We start from the raw sequence: 21,168 nt of genomic DNA, 5'->3' as shown, positions 1-21,168 counted from the left end.
TAATGTATAATATCAAACAATGTCCTTCATAACTGTAATGAATTTTATTCAACAGGAAAATTTCAATATTTTTTATACCTTAAGTATAATTAATATAATTTACTATTATGGAATATGTTTTAATAAAAATCATGAAACACTGTTTTTAAATATTATTAAATATTAATAAAAACACTACTTTTCCAAATTGTTTATTATTTCAGGCGAGGCCTTTCAAAACCAAAGGTTTCATCTTCAGGCAACTCCACAAAAAAAGTTTTTTTTTTTTTTTTTTTTTTTTTTTTTTTTTTTTTTTTTTTTTTTTTTTTTTTTTTTTTTTTTTTTTTTGTGGAGTTGCCTGAAGATGAAACCTTTGGTTTTGAAAGGCCTCGCCTGAAATAATAAACAATTTGGAAAAGTAGTGTTTTTATTAATATTTAATAATATTTAAAGAATTTCCAATTGCTCCAAGAGTCTACTGTTTTTAAAGTCTAACCTTAATTATTAAGAATAGAGATACCATATTTATTAATAAACTATATTATCACAATACAGATATTTATATCTTAGTTTACTAGGCTCAAAGGTAGATCCTTGTTTCATATTGAACTCGCTAGATTTTAAGTGTGATTGTTTCAATGTGCCCAAACACCCACATTTTGAAGCTCAACAGTATTATTATTAATTTTATAAAAACAGTCTCGATAATACAATTATTATTGTAATGAGTTAATTATCACATTTTATGTATCTTTGTTTGGTAATATAATAAATGTTGACTAATCAGAATATTACACAACTTCAGTAGTACAGTATTTACAAAGTTTTAGTGGTGCAAATTTTAAATCACAAGGAATCCAAGTCTAATTGTTGGTTTAAGTGCTCTTAGAATATTTAGAATTAGGAAATAAAATGGTTTAAAGACAACAAATAGATTCTATAATTTACAAAGTAAATAGTAAATACAAACATATAAAATCTCTCAGAGACAAATGAACAATAACCGAACTAAGTTATTTGCTAAGTTCTACTTTAAGGAAAAATTATTATAAAAGATACAATGAAGAATTTCAACAATTACAAGATATGATTTGAAACAAAACAAAATCATCTAGAGGCTAACTGATCACAGACAAACTATCAGCTTGTTATCAAATAATGATTGAGAAACCAGTCCTTGCTTGGACCAACGTAGCGATAAAATAACTTAGCCTATCGTATTTTACATCTCAAATAGTCGGTGAGAAAAGTGTACTCTTTGAATAAGTAAATATAGGAGCCCAAATATATCACTGTGAAAACGCTTGTCTACTGTAACTACAGCAGGACTACTGAACCGTACTTTGGTGATGCTGTTCACTTGAGAATATCCCTGTAAAGTATGCACAATAATCGCACACGTGGCAGTGACCACGCAACCTAAGCCAAGCAATGCCTAACTACACATTCACCAAGCTCTGACCGGTGCAATGCTGGCCACTTCAAACACAACAGAGAGCAAATAAACTATACCTAGGCAAGTGAAATTACAATTTACTTTACAAACTTCATAATGAGTAGAATACAAATCCCACATTGCCTTAAAATTTAAAATGTATACAAACAATTTTACTAACAAGACATAACTATTTAGAAAAATAACAGAAACCCCACCAATATTTAAAATTAAAAATACATACAAAATTGAGAATTATTATAAACTTATGGATTATGATAATTGAGCAATTTTTATCTATTATCTGATATAGAAATTGTTTACAACTCTCACTATGTTTTAAAAATAGAATTCCATCTTTTATTAGTACAAAGAAAAATAAACTTGTGAATTATTTTTTTTACACAATATGATCTTGACATTTCTTTCAAAACTTAGTCAAAACGTTTACGATCCTTCTCCAATACATTCTGTTTACTGGCTAACTGTGTGGCTTAATAATCTCATAGTTATATCACAAAAAATAGGCAGTACATTTATATCATCAGAAAGCAAGATTTGTACATGAAGAATTTTTTATCCCAATCACCAATTACTGGTGAGCATTAAAACGATTGTACAAACTGCATTTTTCATGATTTACACATTAAATTCCCATTCTGAATATAATTACATATCTCAATTGACAAAGTACTCAGTCCGGTTGGCAGCGCAACAATAAGTGGTAAAAATATTATCCTAGATAAAGCATCAATCTTGTAGATAATAACGGCACAGCCGAGATCAACCGACCCCCAGATCAGAGCTTGCGAATGCGTGACACGACGTGATGTGACATGACGCATCAGGACACTTCACTCAGATGGCGTGAGGTCCCGTTCTTCCTCACCCTCCGTCAATAGCTGTAACAGCAAGTCGTGTAGAGGTTCCAGCGCCTTCCGGTACCCGGCATCTGAAAAGTGTAGATAGTCTGGCATATCGTGATGGCTAATAGTGCCGTCAGCACCGACCAGCCCCTTCTCACAGCTCACCGTCTGCACGCGACTTCGGCCCTGCAGCTTCCTCCTCACCAACTCATTCACTGATGCATTCCGTTCACGCAGGGGGTTTGGGTGCTGACCTCGTGGAAACAGTTCCTGTCAAAGATACAAGAGTGAATAAACATATCCGTATAATTAACGAAAAAATTATTGAAACATAAAAACCTAATTGATTTAAAAGTAGATTTACTTACACCCTATCAAAGCATATCGTTGAAGCCTAAGAATTTGGTCCAAAATAAGTTTAGAATTTGTTTCATAATCCTTCATCAACATTTCAACCACTTTTACAACTAATTTTAGTGATTAATAATGATACTCAATGTGATAGACATATCACATTAAGTATAGTACTATTAATCACTAAAATGCTTATAATCTAGCCTATTGTTAACACAATACTTATGCATTATAACAACCACATTTAAATTATCTGTATTTTCAGTTAAAAATAACAAAAATGGCCTAATTATAATTGCCCTTCACATGTATTAACCTATCCTGTCCATATTTGAAACTACCCAACGCATGTCTTAACTAGCCATATTGTATCTGAAAAGCCTAACCTAAACGAAAAGCCTAACCTAAACGTAATGTCCTGACTGTCACGTATGTGCTTAAACACACCTTGTCCAAGGACCATCCCCCTAAATAAGAACAAACTATCCATCAGGACCCAACTGACTGCCCCAAGTTGACTGCCGCACCACAGGGAATTTTTCTGTTGACTTTTGCCTGTCAAGATTAGAAACCAAACAACGAGGAAAAGATTAATCTTATTTAAGTTTCTTTAATTTTTACTGGAAACATATAACAAGTGTGGTCGGTATAATGCGTAGGTACTAGTAACATTTTTTTCTCACATTGTGTAAAATGCATGAAAACAAACAAGACTTTTCAACAATACCTAAATATATAAAAAATATTAATATCTAAAAACTCATCGTTCGAGCCACAAATTTCAAATACACTAAAAATGTCTTCAGATACTTCTGAGGTCTTGTACGACTAAGTTCTCCAGTACTGTTGTGACATATTCTTGTACTAATAATGAATTGGAAGTGTTTTTAACAATTCCTCAAATTGAAATATAAACTGCACACACTTTTGAAATATCTCTTGTTAAACACCATAAAAATTATTTATCATGCATACGTAGAGTCAATCCTGAGATACGGTATAGTTCTGTGGGGCCAATCCTCAAATATCAAGTATGTTTTAAATATCCAAAAAAGAATAATTCGCATAGTTACAAACTCCAACCCACGTAGTTCATGTAGAACTCATTTTGTGAATTTAAAAATTTTAACAGTAATAGGATTGTACATCCATGAAATTTTAACTTATATTCACTTTGAAAAAAATGCTTTGCCAGACCATCTCAGGTTTCAGCATAATTATAATACAAGAAATGGCCTCGTTTTAAGATATCCATCCCATCGCTTAGCTCTTTTTCAAAAAAGTCCTATATATGCGGGGTTTGAAGCTGTACAATGGTTTACCTGCGGCATATAAGGAAATGAACCAAAAAGAGTTCAAAGAAAAATTGAAAAATGAACTATTGAACACAGCATTTTATTCATTACAAGAATATTTTGAAAGTGATTTGTATCTTGGTTTTTAGGATAAGTATTTTATTTTCTCTGTAATTGTAAATTGATACTAATTGGCCTTATTAATTTTTTATAAGGTTTGACGATGCACCTGTTTTTCTATGTGTATGTACATATTGTAAACGTCTTGTGCAAATAAAGTATGTCTAATGTCTAATGTAGGCCTGGTATGATTTGTCTAATCTTGTAGGACAGTTTATTGTTGGATTTGTCTAATCTTGTAGGACAGTTTATTGTTGTTATGGATATCTCCAAGAATAGGGATACATTTTTATATATTTAAAGAATACAGGAAATACTAAGAAAAATGTATATATAACTTTCATTAGTTAATGAAGATAACCATAGTTTCCATTATTATCTACAGTGTTATCTATCATACTCTCTAACAAGACTTATAAATCATTTATGGTATATAACAATATCCCAATGGATCATTAATTAAACAATTTCGCTAACCATTAAACACAAGGATTTTCACAAACCCGCTTACTGCCAGCCATGGGATTTAACCTCCTGTCACTAAAATCGTCAGTTATCTACCAGGTCATTGCTATTTACATTCATTTGGAGGTTACTTTTATAAGTACAATAAAACATAACTGTCTAAAATGCCCTTCTTAGTTTAACCCTTTTGGTGCCGAGAGCCTATATAAAGGACAAACCTGTGAAGTCATAAAAACCAAGAGCCTTTATTTAGACTCATGCTAGGTCGGTGGTGAAACTCCAAGAGCCTATATATAGCCTTGAGTAAGGTAAGTTAACAGTCAAGAGCCTTAATTTAGGCTCTCAACATTTTCATTCAGGACAAATCCACTATTTATTGACTAATATCAATAAAATTAGTACTGATTTATACAGAACTATATATGCTTCAAGAATATAATAAAGTTGCATTATTCATAAGGCAGTGGTGTTAGACGTTAGATGATAGCCACCTGCAGCCGTTAATATTCTTGTTATCTTATCTTACTTACTTTTAAAGCTTCTAAAAAGTGTGTCATTTACAGCAGACTTTCCTTTATTTTAGAGAAACTATTTAAGTGTTGTTCTTACTACCTAATTTAACAATTTAACATCAAAACTTAATTTTGATCAATGAAAGAAATTAAGTTTATTTGATGATTCTATATCAAATGTATTATAGCAAGTAGCATTGTATTGGTATTAATATTTTATTCAAACAAAATAATAATATGCACTATAATGTTTTATCTAAAAACATTGGTGTTGTTATGGTAAAAGTCAGTTTTTTACTTTTTTTATTAATAAATACATAAATCTATAAATTTTTAGTATTATTAAACAAATTTGCACAGGTCTCTATCAATTAAATGTGTTGCAAACAATATTTAGTGATTTATAGAGTAAACATTCTTTCAGGTATTTATGGAACTCTAAATTTACAAAATATAAATAAATATCTACTTTTAACCTTACAACAGGCAGTCATTTCATCCTGTGGTGTCAGGCTTTTTAGAGCTTTATGCAAGGTTTAAAAAATATATTAAAAATATAATTTAGGAGCAAAAAATGTAGAATATATAAATGTATATATTTTTTAGATTTAAACAAAAAAATAATATTTGCATCAAAAGCAGGCCAAAAAATATTTTATTTCAAAATTTGTTTAATGAAATGCAAATTTTTCAAATTTGGGGGAGACCATGCCTATAAAATCAAGTTATAGTGAGAAACATTTAAATGTGAGATCACCATTTTGTGTCAAATTTTATCTAGTTTCAGAAAAACATAACCTGTATACAAATATATGAAACCATTTTAAAGCTACAAAACATTAAGCGGTTATGCTCATAAATTATGAAAATATGAAAATCAGGTATGTACATAAGAGTTTGGTAATAAAAGTTTTGCTAATACAATTGTACATGAATATATATATATATATATATATATATATATATATATATATATATATATATATATTAATAAATTAATAAATTATTTAATATAAATTATTTCATATATTTAGATGTAGTTTATGATTTTCTAAAACTAAAAATCATTTCCTATTAGTTATAAACAATACATTTTGATATAGTACAAACTTACAAAACATCTTGTACTTTTTACTTGTACAAAGATGTTTTAATAATGACAAAAAGTTACTTTTTTATGCTTTTCAAAAAATGAGTTATGGAATTTATTTTATTGTTGTTTATATATATATATATATATATATATATATATATGTATATTTTCTTACTCAAAATTAAATAAACTATAGAGCAACAATAAAATAAATTCCATAACTCATTTTTTGGCTTTGTACAGCAAAAAGTATAAGATGTTTTTGAAAGTTTGTACTATATCAAAATGTATTGTTTATAACTAATAGGAAATGTTTTTTAGTTTTAGAAAATCATAAACTACATCTAAATATATGAAATAATACCAAATTTACAAACGAAAACATGACAATGCGCACTAGTTGAAAAAAATTCAAATCCACAACATAAACAGTGTTGCTAAATTAGCTCATCTTTATTTACATCAGCCTGAACATTGCTGAATTAGAATGAATAATATGTGGTGATAATATAAAAGTGAAAAACAATAAAAAAACTATGTGAAATGAAATTTAGCCAAACAAATTCTAATGCCCAACTCAGAGCCGATAATATATCAGATTTCAGTTAAAATATATGTATCTGCCCTATTATAATATCTAACATCACTCTACACATTTAATACAACACTAAAACACTATTAAAACTACTAAATCTTCAAATTATACACGATTCAGCACAGACGTAAGATTTAACAATGCTGGCAAGTTCACAACAAGCAGCTGACGTTTTCATTTACATTTAGAATAATCAATTTGCTACGAACCATAATAACAAGAGGTATAAAACTTTAGTTCTTGTTAGCATTTTTCTTCTCAAATCCAATGGTGCATGAATCAAATCGATACATTATCACAGTATTCTATAAGAAGTGATTATGTAATGTTTGACCGACAATATTATGTCGGTTAACACTACAGAAATACCAACATACAGCATAATTTTGATGATTAACACTACGAGGTTTAAAGGTATACAATTTGAAAAAATCAACATTTCATAAATTTTATTAAATGTCATTGTTTTTCTTTGAACAACAAACAAGATTACCAAAATCATTATATTATCTTAAAAGTTAGCAAAATGAGAACAATGTATGTCTATGTTGTGTTATAACTCGTAAAATTGCTCTGGCACTACTGCGATGTACCCAGCAGCTATGCCACGACATCAGACAGGAAACCCCACACCAGTAACTCTGGCGTTATGAGATACGACCAGCCCAATATACTTGGCGCTAAAAGGGTTAAAGTTTTCTTTTAACGATTGTGAAGTAACAGGATTTTTCAACCACCTTTCAGTGACACAAGAAAAACATAATTTTAAACCAAATTGACATTTATGTGTGGATGCAATATGAGACAATATAATACGTAAACCCATTATATGATTAATACATGATGAAAGTTTTTTCTGATAGGAAAAAGACTGTTTTTAGCATCTCGCTTCAGGCAGCCAAATACAATACTAAAATTGACACAGTTGGAGCCAGACAAACCATTTATAAAAAACTGAATGATATAACACCCCTTCCAGAACAACCTAACTGTTCTACGGAAATTGACATAGTTGGAGCCAGACAAACCACCTATAAAAAACTGAATGATATAACACCCCTTCCAGAACAACCTAACTGTTCTACGGAAATTGACATAGTTGGAGCCAGACAAACCACCTATAAAAAACTGAATGATATAACACCCCTTCCAGAACAACCTAACTGTTCTACGGAAATTGACATAGTTGGAGCCAGACAAACCACTTATAAAAAACTGAATGATATAACACCCCTTCCAGAACAACCTAACTGTTCTACGGAAATTGACACAGTTGGAGCCAGACAAACCATTTATAAAAAACTGAATGATATAACACCCCTTCCAGAACAACCTAACTGTTCTACGGAAATTGACATAGTTGGAGCCAGACAAACCACTTATAAAAAACTGAACTGCACTCTTCATTTAACACAGATACAATACCCACCATCAACTGCAAAAATCCGTCCCAATGATGAAGACATAGAAGCATTTTTTAATGGACACATAGAGTTTTACAAAAACATAAATAATAACTACTTCTATACTCTCACCAGACCACACTCCGCTCCTGTACAAATCTCCTCCTCCCACTCAGAAGCTGATCCTGCAAACACTCTTGAAAATAATTTTTTTAGAAACCCTCACTCCCAAAAAAAGCAGACAAAAACTAATCACAACCGTATTGACCAAGGAAATCAACTAAGGATATTTCATCAAAACATAGACTGCTTAGGTGGGAAAATTAACAGATTGACACACATTCTAGAACTTCATTCACCTGACCTGATAATCTTGTCAGAGCATGGTCTTAAAGAGTACCAGCTCTCAAGTACTAGACTGCCAGGCTACAACTTAATAGGAGGTTTCTCTCGGCATACCTGCAGAAAAGGAGGTGTAGCAATTTTTTTCCAGTGAAACACTAGGAAACCAAGTACACAATTTAACAACTGAGCTTGCTTGTGAACTTACGTGTGAAACTCACGTAGTACATGTGACTATTGGCAAAACCACAATCTATGTAATTGGAGTCTACAGACCACCAAGTGGAAGCCTTGACAATGTCCTTGACATTTTATCTAGTACTCTGGACCTTATTCCAACATGGAAATGTCCTACTATAATCATGGGTGACATTAATGTAGATGGGCTGAATCATGACTATAAAAACCAAAAACTTAAAGACATGTTGGCCAGTCATAACATCACCAGGATAGATCTCCCACCCACTAGAGTAACTCTGAACTCTAAATCATCAATTGACTTTGTCTGCTCTAACCTTGACATAGGTAAAATTGACGCTGATTTAATTATCACTGGCCTATCAGACCACAAAGCTCAGCTCTGCTCAGCTAGTATTCCGAACAAAAAATTACCTTTGCCCATTTTAACCAATAGACATTTCTCACAGAAAAACCTAGATTACTTCAAAAACCTGCTTCATTTAGAGACATGGCAAAATGTATATAACTCCCCTTCTGTGGAAGAATCCTATGAATATTTTCATGAAATACTCATTCAAACTCTTAATGCAACATGTCCACACAAAAAATCCCACCCGAAAATAAAATCAAAATTCAAAGCAACCAATGAAGAATCTGAAAGGTTGAGAAAACATTTTCTAAGATCCCTGGAAATGGAATTAACAACTGGCAGTGAGGGTGATAAAATAGAAACAGCTATCAGAAAAAAGAACTATGACCTCTACTTGAAAAAACTGAGGAAACAGTCAACCTCAGACTTCATTAATAACTCACATAACAAACAAAGGGCTATTTGGGAGGTTATTAACTACGAAAAATGTAATAACAGTAAAAAGGACGAACCACTTAAACTTATAATCAATGAAAAACTGATCCAGGACCCTTTGGAAATAACTGAATACTTCAACCATTACTTTACAAAAATAGCTGACATCACTCTCTGTAACGCTAACCAGGCCATAAATAATCAGCTAACAACATGGAAAGACTATGGCAATGTACCTGACTTCATCCCACTCTCAACCACAACGGAAGAAGTCCTTCATATACTCACATCCCTTAAATCAAAACCAGCCGCAGGTATCGATGAAGTCTCTTCCACACTCCTAAAACACTGTAAGGATGAAATAGCAAATCCCTTATGTCACATAATTAATCTGTCGTTTTCACAAGGTGTCTTTCCTATGAAACTGAAACTTGCAAAAGTATTTCCTAAACACAAGAAAGGCAATACAACATCAGTGGAGAACTATAGACCTATATCGATTCTTCCAACAATATCAAAAGTAATTGAAAAAATCTTTCTGAATCAATTGACAGCACATCTGACTACTCAAAACATCTTGACGCCTCAACAGCATGGCTTCTTAATAAATAAAATAAATAAACATGCCTTTTATTTCAAGCGATTATCAGATACATCTGTTTTTCATAATAACTCACGTCAACATGATACAATATATTTTAGACACTAAACTTATTTAAAACAGTTAAAAGTACAAAGTTAAAAGTATAAAACATTCACTCCAGTGAAAAGAGGTGCTTCTTTAGCTGAAGTTTAAAATGGCGACCTTTAAGCAATTTAAGGTCACAAGGGAGACCGTTGTACAACTTTGGACCAAAATGGGAAAATCCCCTTCGACCAATCTCAAACCTCACTTTATTAAAGTGAAGTTGGTCACTCTGCCGAGTGTTGCGGCAAACGATCTCAGCACGACTGCACAGCCTTTCTGCCAGGTACCGTGGCTCCCGCTGGAACAGTACATTGTTTATAAGGCAGCAAGTCTGCATCCTACACACGGCATCCATGGTCATGAGTCCTGCAGCATCTCAAAAGGGTGACACGTGATCTCTTCGACAGAGCCCGTATACAAAACGAATTGCAGTGTTTTGCATTCTTTGAATTCGTTCTGCGTCCTCCTTTGAGATGCTATTACCGTATGCAGGAAAACAGTAATAAAAAATTGGCAACACGACAGACAGGACAAGACGCAGCTTAACGGACTCTGGAAGGGTGGATCTCAGCGTATACATGCCTCGCAGTCTCCCCAGTGCTCTCTGAGAAACATACGACACATGGTCAGAAAACCCCAGCCCACTGTCCAGCACAACGCCAAGCGTCTTTACAGTGTCACTTACACTCAAGTTTTCATCGCCAATCCTGATTTGCACGTTGCTCTCTTTGATACACTGCACCTGAGCCGCTGATGCTATGTAGAGAACCGTGCATTTTTTAGCGTTCAGCTTAAGACCATGTCTCCCCGACCACACTCGCATGCTCTCCAAATCTGAATTTACGTTAGCAATAGCCTCCTCCAACCCATTTAACCCAAATGGCATATGCAACTGGCAATCATCGGCATACAGATGGACTTTGCAGTGGCGCACACAGTTGTCCAGATCTGATGTGTACAATGTGAAGAGTACCGGGTCTAGACAACTTCCTTGCGGGACGCCCCTAGCTTTCACCAGAGGAGAAGAAGCCATTGTACCCATCCTCGTCATCTGTTGCCTCTTAACAAGATATGACCTAAACCAGTTTAGTGCATTATACCCGAAACCAAGAAACTTCATCTTTGCAAGCAATAAAGAATGGCTGATTGAGTCAAAAGCCTGGGAGTAGTCAAGCATGACTAGTGAACTACACCGGCCTCCGTCCCGAGTCTCAAACAAGTCACTAAACAAGTTAACCAGTGCAGTACATGTCCCGTGATGTTTCCTGAACCCAGACTGGAGTTTCGGTAGAATATTTTGCTCATCAACAAAATTCGAAATTTGTCTCACAACCAATTTTTCTACTATTTTCGACATGGCTGGTAAGATTGATATGGGTCTAAGATGAGAAACACTTGTTGGTATCTGTGTTTTCGGCAATGGTTTGACTATACTCATCTTCCATGTCTGTGGAAACTTATCTCTTGCCAAGGACATATTTACAAGGTGGGTAATGGCATCAATAGCATATGGGCTTACTGCTCTTATCATATCAATACCGATGTCGTCTGTTCCTACTGCCTTAGAGGTAATTTCATTCATTACTGACACCACCTCTTTTTGTGAAACTATCCTAAACTTAAACTCGTTAGTTAGTCCTACCCTTCTGTTCGTATCATAAAACTGCTCCAATGCTTCATCAGGTTCGCAAGACGTGCCCATCTCTGTGAAGTACTTGTTTATATCATTAGTATTCATGTTTGGAGGCAGTTTTTGATCTTTTGACCCCACTATACCATTCTGCCGTAAGCATTTTCAGAAAATACTGGAATCTCTACAATTATATAGTTGTAGAGACTACTTATCGGAGTTATATAGTTGTAGAGACTACTTACGAGGAAGATCCACCACCACGGCTATAGTTCAACTGACAGAATTTATTATCGACAAACTTGAAGAAGGTACAACAGTAACCGCCATGCTACTAGACTTCAGCAAGGCTTTTGATTGCCTAAACAACTCTCTACTGCTCCAAAAAGTAGGGAATATGGGCATTAGGGGAGCATCACATGACTGGCTTGCTAGCTACCTGAAAGATCGACAGCAACTAGTGGAAGTAAATTATACCAGAAACAACACATCCCATAAAGCAAGATCAACCTTACTCCCAATCACTAGAGGTGTACCTCAGGGATCTATACTTGGACCAGTGCTCTTCATATTGCTGACAAATGACCTACCAAGCTATCTTCTTGACTGGGCCCAAGCTATGTTATATGCAGATGACACCGCTCTTCTTATTGCAAAAAAAGACACAGAATCTCTTGAAATAAATTCATTTATAGCCCTGAATACGACAAAGTAATACTGCCAACATAATGACCTAGTTCTTAATGAGAGCAAAACACAACAATTAATATGGAAAGGCCGAAGAACCAATGACTACTATGGCTTACCTGAAATAATCCAAGATAATGAAGCCAAGTATCTCGGCATAACAATAGATGACAATCTCTCTTGGAACTCACACATTGATGGTCTTTGCAGCAAGCTCAACTCTAGTATCTATGCCCTTAAAAGAATAAAAAGTATTTGTAACAATGATACTACCAGGACAGCATACTTCTCTCTTTTTGAATCTCATCTGAGGTACGGACTACTCGTGTGGGGCAACTCCTCAGTAAGACACAGGGAGCGGGTTCTGGTTCTACAAAAGAAAGCAATTCGAATTCTTGCGGGACTGACTCCTCAAGACTCATGCCGTCAGGCATTTGGAGAACTAGCGATCTTGACAGCTGTCTCACTCTACATCTGCGAGACCATCTGCTTCACAATAGCTCAGAAACCTGACCAGCTAGGTGACACACACAGCTATGACACCAGAAACACCTGTGACTATGCCCTCCCCACACACCACCTGACCCTATTTGAAAAGAAACCTACATACATGGGGAGAAAACTTTTCAATCAACTTCCAGAGGACCTCAAGAGACGCAGAGATGAGAAGTACTTCAAGACAGCACTCAAGGCCTGGCTGCTGCAGAAACCATATTACACCCTAGAAGAATTTTTAAATACCTGATTGTACAACTAAATTATATTGACACAATTCTGTACTCCATGTATACGAATAAAGATTTCTGTATTCTGTATTCTATTCTGTATTCTGAAATGAAAATCACTACAGCTGATATTGGAGAGCACAATAGATCACTGAATAAAGTTTTATCTGGATCAGCTGATATACCAAAGTGGAAAGTTGTAAATTAACTTACTTTGAATGTTAATAATGCATATAATAATCGTAGAATGGAATCTCTCTTCTTCAACAATAATTATTAGTGTTATAAAATGCTAAGAACTTTCAACTTAAGAAATGAATTAATTTGAGATACTGTTTAAAATTCCAAGTAGGCCTACATAATTCATAATAAAATTATTTTATCTATTCATAATAAAATCTAGTAATAAAAATTTATTATATTATTCAGAGCTTATACTTACAACAAAAATAATGTATGTTTCTGGATGTCGTTCACGTATAACATTGACAATTTCCACAATTCCATCAGAAATATCATCGGGTGAGTCTCCAAAATTGTTTGTTCCTACATGTACAACTACTACCTGAAAAGATAATTTTGATTAGACCCAATTTAGATTAACCGTAAAGTTTGTATATGAGTCTAAAATAATACAAAACTGTCTATGTATTGACTGGATCTTCTAATATAAAACATATCATACACTGTATGTGAAACAGTACGTACAATGTTTATCACACGCATTCACATATCAACATCCAGTTTCTGACAACAGCCACATTGTTACCATGAATGTAATTCCACATGTAAACACACACACGTAGATTTGGCTACATCTCACTAAAGTAACTGGCACGAAAATAGTCTGATGGTGGTTGATACATCTGAACCCTCCCTCTACTCCCTGTGCTAATCATTAAAAATTGCCAGTTTTACGTTTAAGGTAAAATACTAATTCATCCCAACATCTTTTTCAATAAAACAACATCAACTCTTACAAATATGTGTACGTTTGATTTAATTTATCTATTATGCAAACAAAACAGATGTAAATCAAACAGGCATTATGTGACAATAGCATGTCATGACGGGAACAACTGGTGGTCAGCAGCGATTTGGCAACACTGCATCAAATGTCATCAGACTATTTTGGTGCGGGGTGCTCTAACTATAATACACAATGTCAACAAAACATTTGCTGGTTCTATAATAGTTTTAGAGTGAAATCTAAAAATGTATTTTAACACAAGGAACCTAATTCCAACTGAGGTAATTGTACAGCTGGTCTGAAATGATAGAAATTGTGTTGTAACATTATTAATAATGTGTAACATTGCTTTGCAACAATAAGTAATTAAGGGCCTCCTATGCATACATCATGGCATATATAATTCAAGAGAAATTGAGGCATATTTTAAGAAATGGAAACAACTGAGCCTTTTTATACTCTGTCACGCACAATGCCTGTTGCTCCATCTTTTACTTGCAAAATGTTTTAGAAATGTTGTATACCATATTATTCAGCTGGATGTCTGAGATACAACATATCACCTAATCTATAGTGATGCCAACAGTGACAGCTAGGTAGTACTGTTGAGTTCCCAAGTCTAGTATTGTATCATCTGCTTTAACCGTAATTGTGGCAATCAATATTTAAATGTCGGTGACATACCAATTACAATTCACAATCAACATTTAAATGTTGTGTGAGAACTATAATTGGTTCATAACTGACAACTAATTGTTGTGTGCAAACTATAATTGGTATGTCACAAATGTCAGTGACATTTAAGGTGAATGATAACCTCTGTGTTTTTTGCCTTAAAAATTGAATAAATAAATGTTGTAAATGTTTCTTTTCACCAGAATAAAGGATGAGTCAAAGTAATTGTTTTATATACATTTGATGATGCTGTTTGTCTTGAGAGTAAGTCAATGCACCAAGCATGTAATACGGCTTAAAGTCTATAGGCCATAGTGATTTTTTTAAAGTTGTAGATGTTGTTGTTTAGGATCGTTCTCAGAGAGTTAACATATCAAATAAATTCAGAAGCAAAACATTTAATAGGTTACCGTTTTAACCTTTCATATATATAAATGTTTTGCTTCTAAATTTATTTAATATGTTAACTTTCTTAGGATGATCCTAAACTACTCAGCTTTAAGTTCCACTAGCATACACTAACATTATCAACAGTCCTGATCTTAATGGTTTAGAATTCTATTTTAAATGCACATTTGGAAACATATGTAATATAATTTCAAAACCTATGTAATAAATTATTTGGGCTAACCTTTGGCTTTATATTGTCCAAGGCACCATTGTGTATCCTCCAGAGAACATTCTGTGTGGTGTCACCAGATAAACCGAAGTTCAGAGAATGAAGCGGTTCAAACAGATCATTCCACATTGGTCTCTGCTTCAAATGGCTGATAATGGAATCTCCAATCCACAATACATCTGGTTCTCTATCTTTAGTGTCAGCTAAATGTTGGTTATGCTGGAAAAAAGAAACTCTTTAATCATGCTTGATGGAAACTACTATCTGATTCTACTATTGTGATTCTATTTATTATATAATAACATCTTCAACATGTTTCACAATTACATAAACACATAGACTTTTACAAATTAGAATAAACACTATTTTCACGTAAAATCATAACTAACAAAACCATTATTTTCTGATGAAGGATTGAAACAGTATTATTTTCAATTTACTGTAATCTAGACATTATTCTAAAAATGTGAATATTTCATTATCTGCTATATCCAGTCATTGCCTGGATAGCTTTTGTTCTTGAAGTTCCTGGCTAAAGTGTTAAGCTAGCCACTTTTACATGACAGTGATCTGTACAATAAACTGAGCAACTGCATTAGATCTCAACAGCATCTCAGAATTTATTTAAATGTTTAGTATAAACTTTATATTATTTTGTTCTGAAGGATGAGAGTCAAGAGTGGCCTTCTTCTCACTAACATCACTTCCTTTTGGGAGGTAGAAGACAAGAACCGATCATGATAACGACATGCAATTTTCACAGTAAGTCAAATAAAGTTTGTTCTTTATAGTAATGTATTTTACTAAACAAAAATATATTTGGTCTAAATCACAAATAACCATGTTTTTTAAAAACTGAAATGTAAATGTCAGTTTGTGGTTATATTTATGCACTGTGCTTCTTGTTACATATGATTTTCAGTGTTATCTGCTCGCAATAGCTTATCTGAGTGTTCTGTGTTCAGAACAGCTAGTACAGCACCAACAACCATTCCGTGCAGTGCCTCCTGCCACATGAATAAGCATGGCGTCCATTACTCAACCGCCACATTAACTCTAATACCGTCAACTAGTTTTTTTAATATTTACGAATATTAAGTGTTGATTAGGTAAGTAGTTAAAAATTAGGATATTAATTTATTCCATTTTAATAGGTCATTATGTTTTGTCATGAGTTCGTTGTTTAGAGTAATTGTATGTTATTTTTAAATGAAAAAAGCTATTTTAAGTGATTGAAAGTTACCACGTGGTACATAAGTAGATAATAGGTACATACAAAAGTTATGGTTATGTTACTTTTGCTTATTTATTAAACTTATGTTTGTTTTATTTCACTACTTATTTGTTTTAGAATGTTTGATTCAATTTTTATGCATTATTTTCAAACTTATTTGGATCCAAACTTGTTAAAGAGATTTACGTTAAGTAGTTCAACTTTTAATGTTGTAAGATACATTATTTATTATTTTTATCCCCTAAAACCTTATTGCTCCGTTGAATAAAAAGACACTCGTGTTTTGCCTTTCCGTCCGTTAACTTCACGTTTACCAAAATCAGATAGGCTAACAAGAAGTACAAAACACAAATATGACCACAAAATAACATTTCCATTCTAATTATTAGAATTCATAGATTTCCAACCCCCTAAGCATTTTGTTTTTTTTGTTTTTTCCCCCTTGGGGCGGCCTACTGCCCCAAACACCCTCCCCCCACCCCCAAGGGCTTTTTGCGCACCCCGGAAACACACCATGAGGCCCACCAGTCTACAATTTCAGCAGTTCAACAAACTGCCGAAAACAACCTATCAAGTCCTCCTGGGACCCCTGTCCAAACTACCAAAGATGGCATACCGCTCTCTTGCTATTGCAGGGCAATCAAAGAGCAGGTGCTCAGCAGTCTCCACACACCTCCACATGCGTGCACCTCCATGGTGCTCATTACACCTTCCACAGAGCGGATCCTCCTGAAGGATGCCGACTCTGTGAAGATGCTTCCTCAGGTGACCATGCCCCGTAATGAGACCAATGACATTGGAAGACATTGATCTGTTTAATGAGAGAAGGTCTGAAGCCACCCTGGAGGAAGGTGACTGTAATACCATTCTACTTACTCTCAAACCCGGATGCAACCTCCACCTTCTCTCATGCTCCGCGCGAATCCATTTCGAGACAACCCTAGAGGATTCACACCTTGGAACACCGCAGAACGGTTGAGGGCCCGTCATAGTTGTCGCTGAGCCCTGGTTGGCCAGGGCATCAGCTCTTTCGTTCCCAAGAAAACTATATAGAGTTTTGTTCAATACAAGCAGAATACACTAAAAACATTGAAATTAAAGTATGGGTTGTAGTTTATTTAAGCCACACAAGCTATAACGATCTCAAACCACTTATAAATTTCTTAAAAAATATTTTTCATTGCCAGAAAGAATTTTCAAGTGGTCGCAATCCATAATTGCACAATAACTAATATAGTGTTTGAAACATTAAATAATTTTTATCACAAATAGTCCATAAAATTTAGGGGACTGAGGAGAATCGGGGTTTTCTGTGTGGGGGAGATAACAAGCTAAGGATGGATAAGGTGGAGGAGGTAATCGGGATACCAACACACAGGCCAACAAAAAGGAATATTAGAGGTCCTAGCATTTTTGCAACACGTTCTACCTCTATAGTGAAGATTTATTGATGTTTATTTATCAGATTCTACCTGTACGTTGACATTTCTCCTCTGTGCTCTCGGTCTTGTTCCTATTTCTCAACATTTTCGGTACTTTCTGATTAAACAGAGGCCACTGATAATAAACAGGATTTAGCAACTTTGGGTGGGCAGTTGCACAATAAATACTAACATGTTAGGTTAGGTTAAGTTAGGCGATTTAGGTTTCTAAATCGCCTAATCACATCAGCCGCAGCGTGCTTTGAATAGGTTGCCTCTGTTTAATCAGAAAGTACCACATTTTTCTACCAAAGCGCATCTTATTTTGCATCTCGTTATTAAATCATTATTTTTACCTATTTCGAGATTGGTAAGATTTTTCTGCACTGTTCATTTCAAAATAAAGACGTACTTCGTCATTGCCTTAGCCATTTTCTGTTCGTGTTTTCTTCCTTTGTATCCTTTTTGGTCCGACATGGAGTTATAAAACAGGTTTTCTTTCTGTGTTAAGTGCGGTGACCACTGCCCTCTAGCTGTGGACACACTGTTGTTACGTTGTTGTAGGCGGTCCTCTAAATCAAAGAAAAAACAGAAGCAGTGTACCTATAACCTATCTGCATGGGTGAGTTCTTTTGTTGAAAGGAGACACATAAGTATTCGAGAGATTTTTCTTTTGTGTAGTGTACTCCATCATCTTAAACTTCCCTGACAGGACTTTATGTAATGGAAATTAGATTTAAGCAGTAGAACAGTAGTCGACTGGTATTCATTAATGAGGGAGGTGTTTATTGTTTACATGACAGAACAATCCGAAAAACTTGGCTGGCCTCTTTCTGTTGTGCAGATTGAAGATGCAAAATTCTATAAGACAAAGTTTAACCAGGGACGTTGCATCGAGGAACAGTGTGTTTTTGGAGGTATAGACCCTTCGGTACTTTGGGATTATACCGACCACACCCAGACATGAATCGTTATTTGACATTTGGCTTCTATTGATTACTAGATTAGCATAGAACATTATTTCATCAATATAAAACAGGAATTGTCTTATCGCAAACCCCTCCCCATCCTCAGACAGAGGTCAAAGTCGAGCGTTCTAGTAGATAACGTGATTGCAGAGTCTCGCCGCCTGCTCAGCTGGTGCGTCGCTTTGTTGTACTTCCTTGATTTACCCCTACATTTCTCCAAACACAAAAATTCAACAAAAACAAACATTACCAAACAAAAACTAAACTCTTTATTGAAAAAAACACACATAACTTGTTTTTATTCTTGATCACACTCCGCCACCCAAAATGAGAGTGCCTCCGGCCATCAGTGCGGGCTTCGGCAGCATCTTTGGTGCTGCCCCATGCTGATGTCAATGAAAGAAAAACATCCCTCGAGATAGTACCTATCAGTAAAATATCAAATTCTAGAGGGGCTGATCAGAAATATAAATTGAATTGTAATGGAAAGGCAATTATGTACCATGCAAAAAACTTAAATAATCATGTGATGCCACTCGGCCTGCCGTAATCGGGGTTCTTGAGAAAGATAAGATAACAGCGACAACAATATTATAACGATCACAATACCTGGAAATGCTTGTTGATTGATGGAATGTTAGTTCTGTTAGTCAACTACGTTGTTTTATAACGTTCTAAGTTCATTGAAAAAAGTTTAAGCGTTGGGGGCATATAACGGAATCTGACCCCATTAACAATTGACAATCGTTTGTAATTAATTAATTGTAATTAATTAAGTTTGTAATTAAAGAGTTGTTTTTTCGTTCTATCATGTTTGTTTCTATAAATTTATATTTTTGTGTTCTTCATACTGGTGTGGTCGGTATAATTCCAAAGTGCCGACCCTTCTACAGAGAAATTCTTCCTTGTTCCTGTAGATTCAAGGGACTCTATGACATTGCTGGCAATTATAAAGGATTAGATTCTTCCTGGGAGAACCATCATGAGTGACTCTGCTGGAAGGCCTAGACTGTTTCTCTCGAGAGGGGTACCAGGTTTGAGGTACTGGTTTGCATACCAACACCATTGAGCAGGTTTGGAGAGAGGTACGGGCTACTTTTCCCTGGTACGGCATCCAGAAAGAACATTCTATTGGATATTTGATAAACTTGGGACAGGGCGGAAATAGCACTGATGTGATCTAAGCTCGAATTTGATACTATCTCGAGGATGTTTTACTTTTTTGCCAGAAGTGCGGAGTGGCTAAGCACGCAATGATAGCCAGGGGTATTTCCGACGTAATTTCAGTCATTATTTCCTCCCTTTTATATTTATTGTACAAAGCTAATCTTCTATACATTAAGTTTCTTATTTTTGGTTGAAATTTTGAAAAATATTGTGAAGTAGATAAAATAGATATTTACACTTAAAAAAAAAATGTAGTCTAGGCTACTATAACTCTCCTAAGCTACTATCATAATGCCAGATTATTAGATCCTAGCCCACTACAAATTCAAACTTGAAGTCTGACTGATAAGAAAAATGTATAACTAGCCCTATTAATCCTGGACACTTACAGATACTTCATGTAGTTTACTTTAGAATTTATGTTTGAAATGTATACTCGTATATAAAGTAAATTTAGCATAGGCTAGGTACGGTAATTTCCAGCTAGAAAACTAACCTGGCTCATCCATCTGTCATCACCTTGGACATCTTCACTAATAGCAGGTATTACGCATCGATTCATTTTAACAGTAAAAATGTGCGTACCAATTCAATTTGTACACGAACAAGAATTCAAGAGATAAAATGCATGTAAATTTGCAAAGATATTACCAAAAAACTTCCAAACTCACAACAACTAACAGTACAAGATAGAGTAAAATACTGCAACTGAATTTATTCTTCTTCTTCCCTGTGCCTCAGATTGTGAAGGAGATTGAACTATTTTCCCGACAAGGGCTGATGTATAATAAACACACACACACACACACACACACATACACACACACACACACATATATATATATATAAACAATTATTACTGGTATTAGTTTCTTTTCTTTTAGACAAATAACTAGTATTATTTTCAGTCTTTAACTTTCTGCTAATAGTCATGTTTTGT

At 34.4% G+C, this 21,168-nt stretch overlaps 1 protein-coding gene across 1 annotated transcript; it reads right to left on the bottom strand.

The window, feature by feature from the left end:
* Positions 1–895: 895 nt before the first annotated feature.
* LOC124355469 (platelet-activating factor acetylhydrolase IB subunit beta homolog) lies at positions 896–20,896 on the bottom strand. The gene is made up of 4 exons (XM_046806618.1): positions 20,725–20,896; positions 15,451–15,657; positions 13,617–13,739; positions 896–2,550 (listed from the first exon to the last, which is right to left on the bottom strand). Exons 1-4 carry the CDS (start codon positions 20,788–20,790, stop codon positions 2,269–2,271), a joined length of 678 nt encoding a protein of 225 aa, XP_046662574.1. The 5' UTR covers positions 20,791–20,896; the 3' UTR covers positions 896–2,268.
* Positions 20,897–21,168: the final 272 nt, after the last annotated feature.

This window comes from Homalodisca vitripennis, chromosome 2 (assembly GCF_021130785.1).
Source record: "Homalodisca vitripennis isolate AUS2020 chromosome 2, UT_GWSS_2.1, whole genome shotgun sequence".
Classification (NCBI taxonomy): Eukaryota; Metazoa; Arthropoda; class Insecta; order Hemiptera; family Cicadellidae; genus Homalodisca; species Homalodisca vitripennis.
Note: the sequence above shows the minus strand (reverse complement) of the source record. Positions and strands in the feature narration are given on the sequence as shown.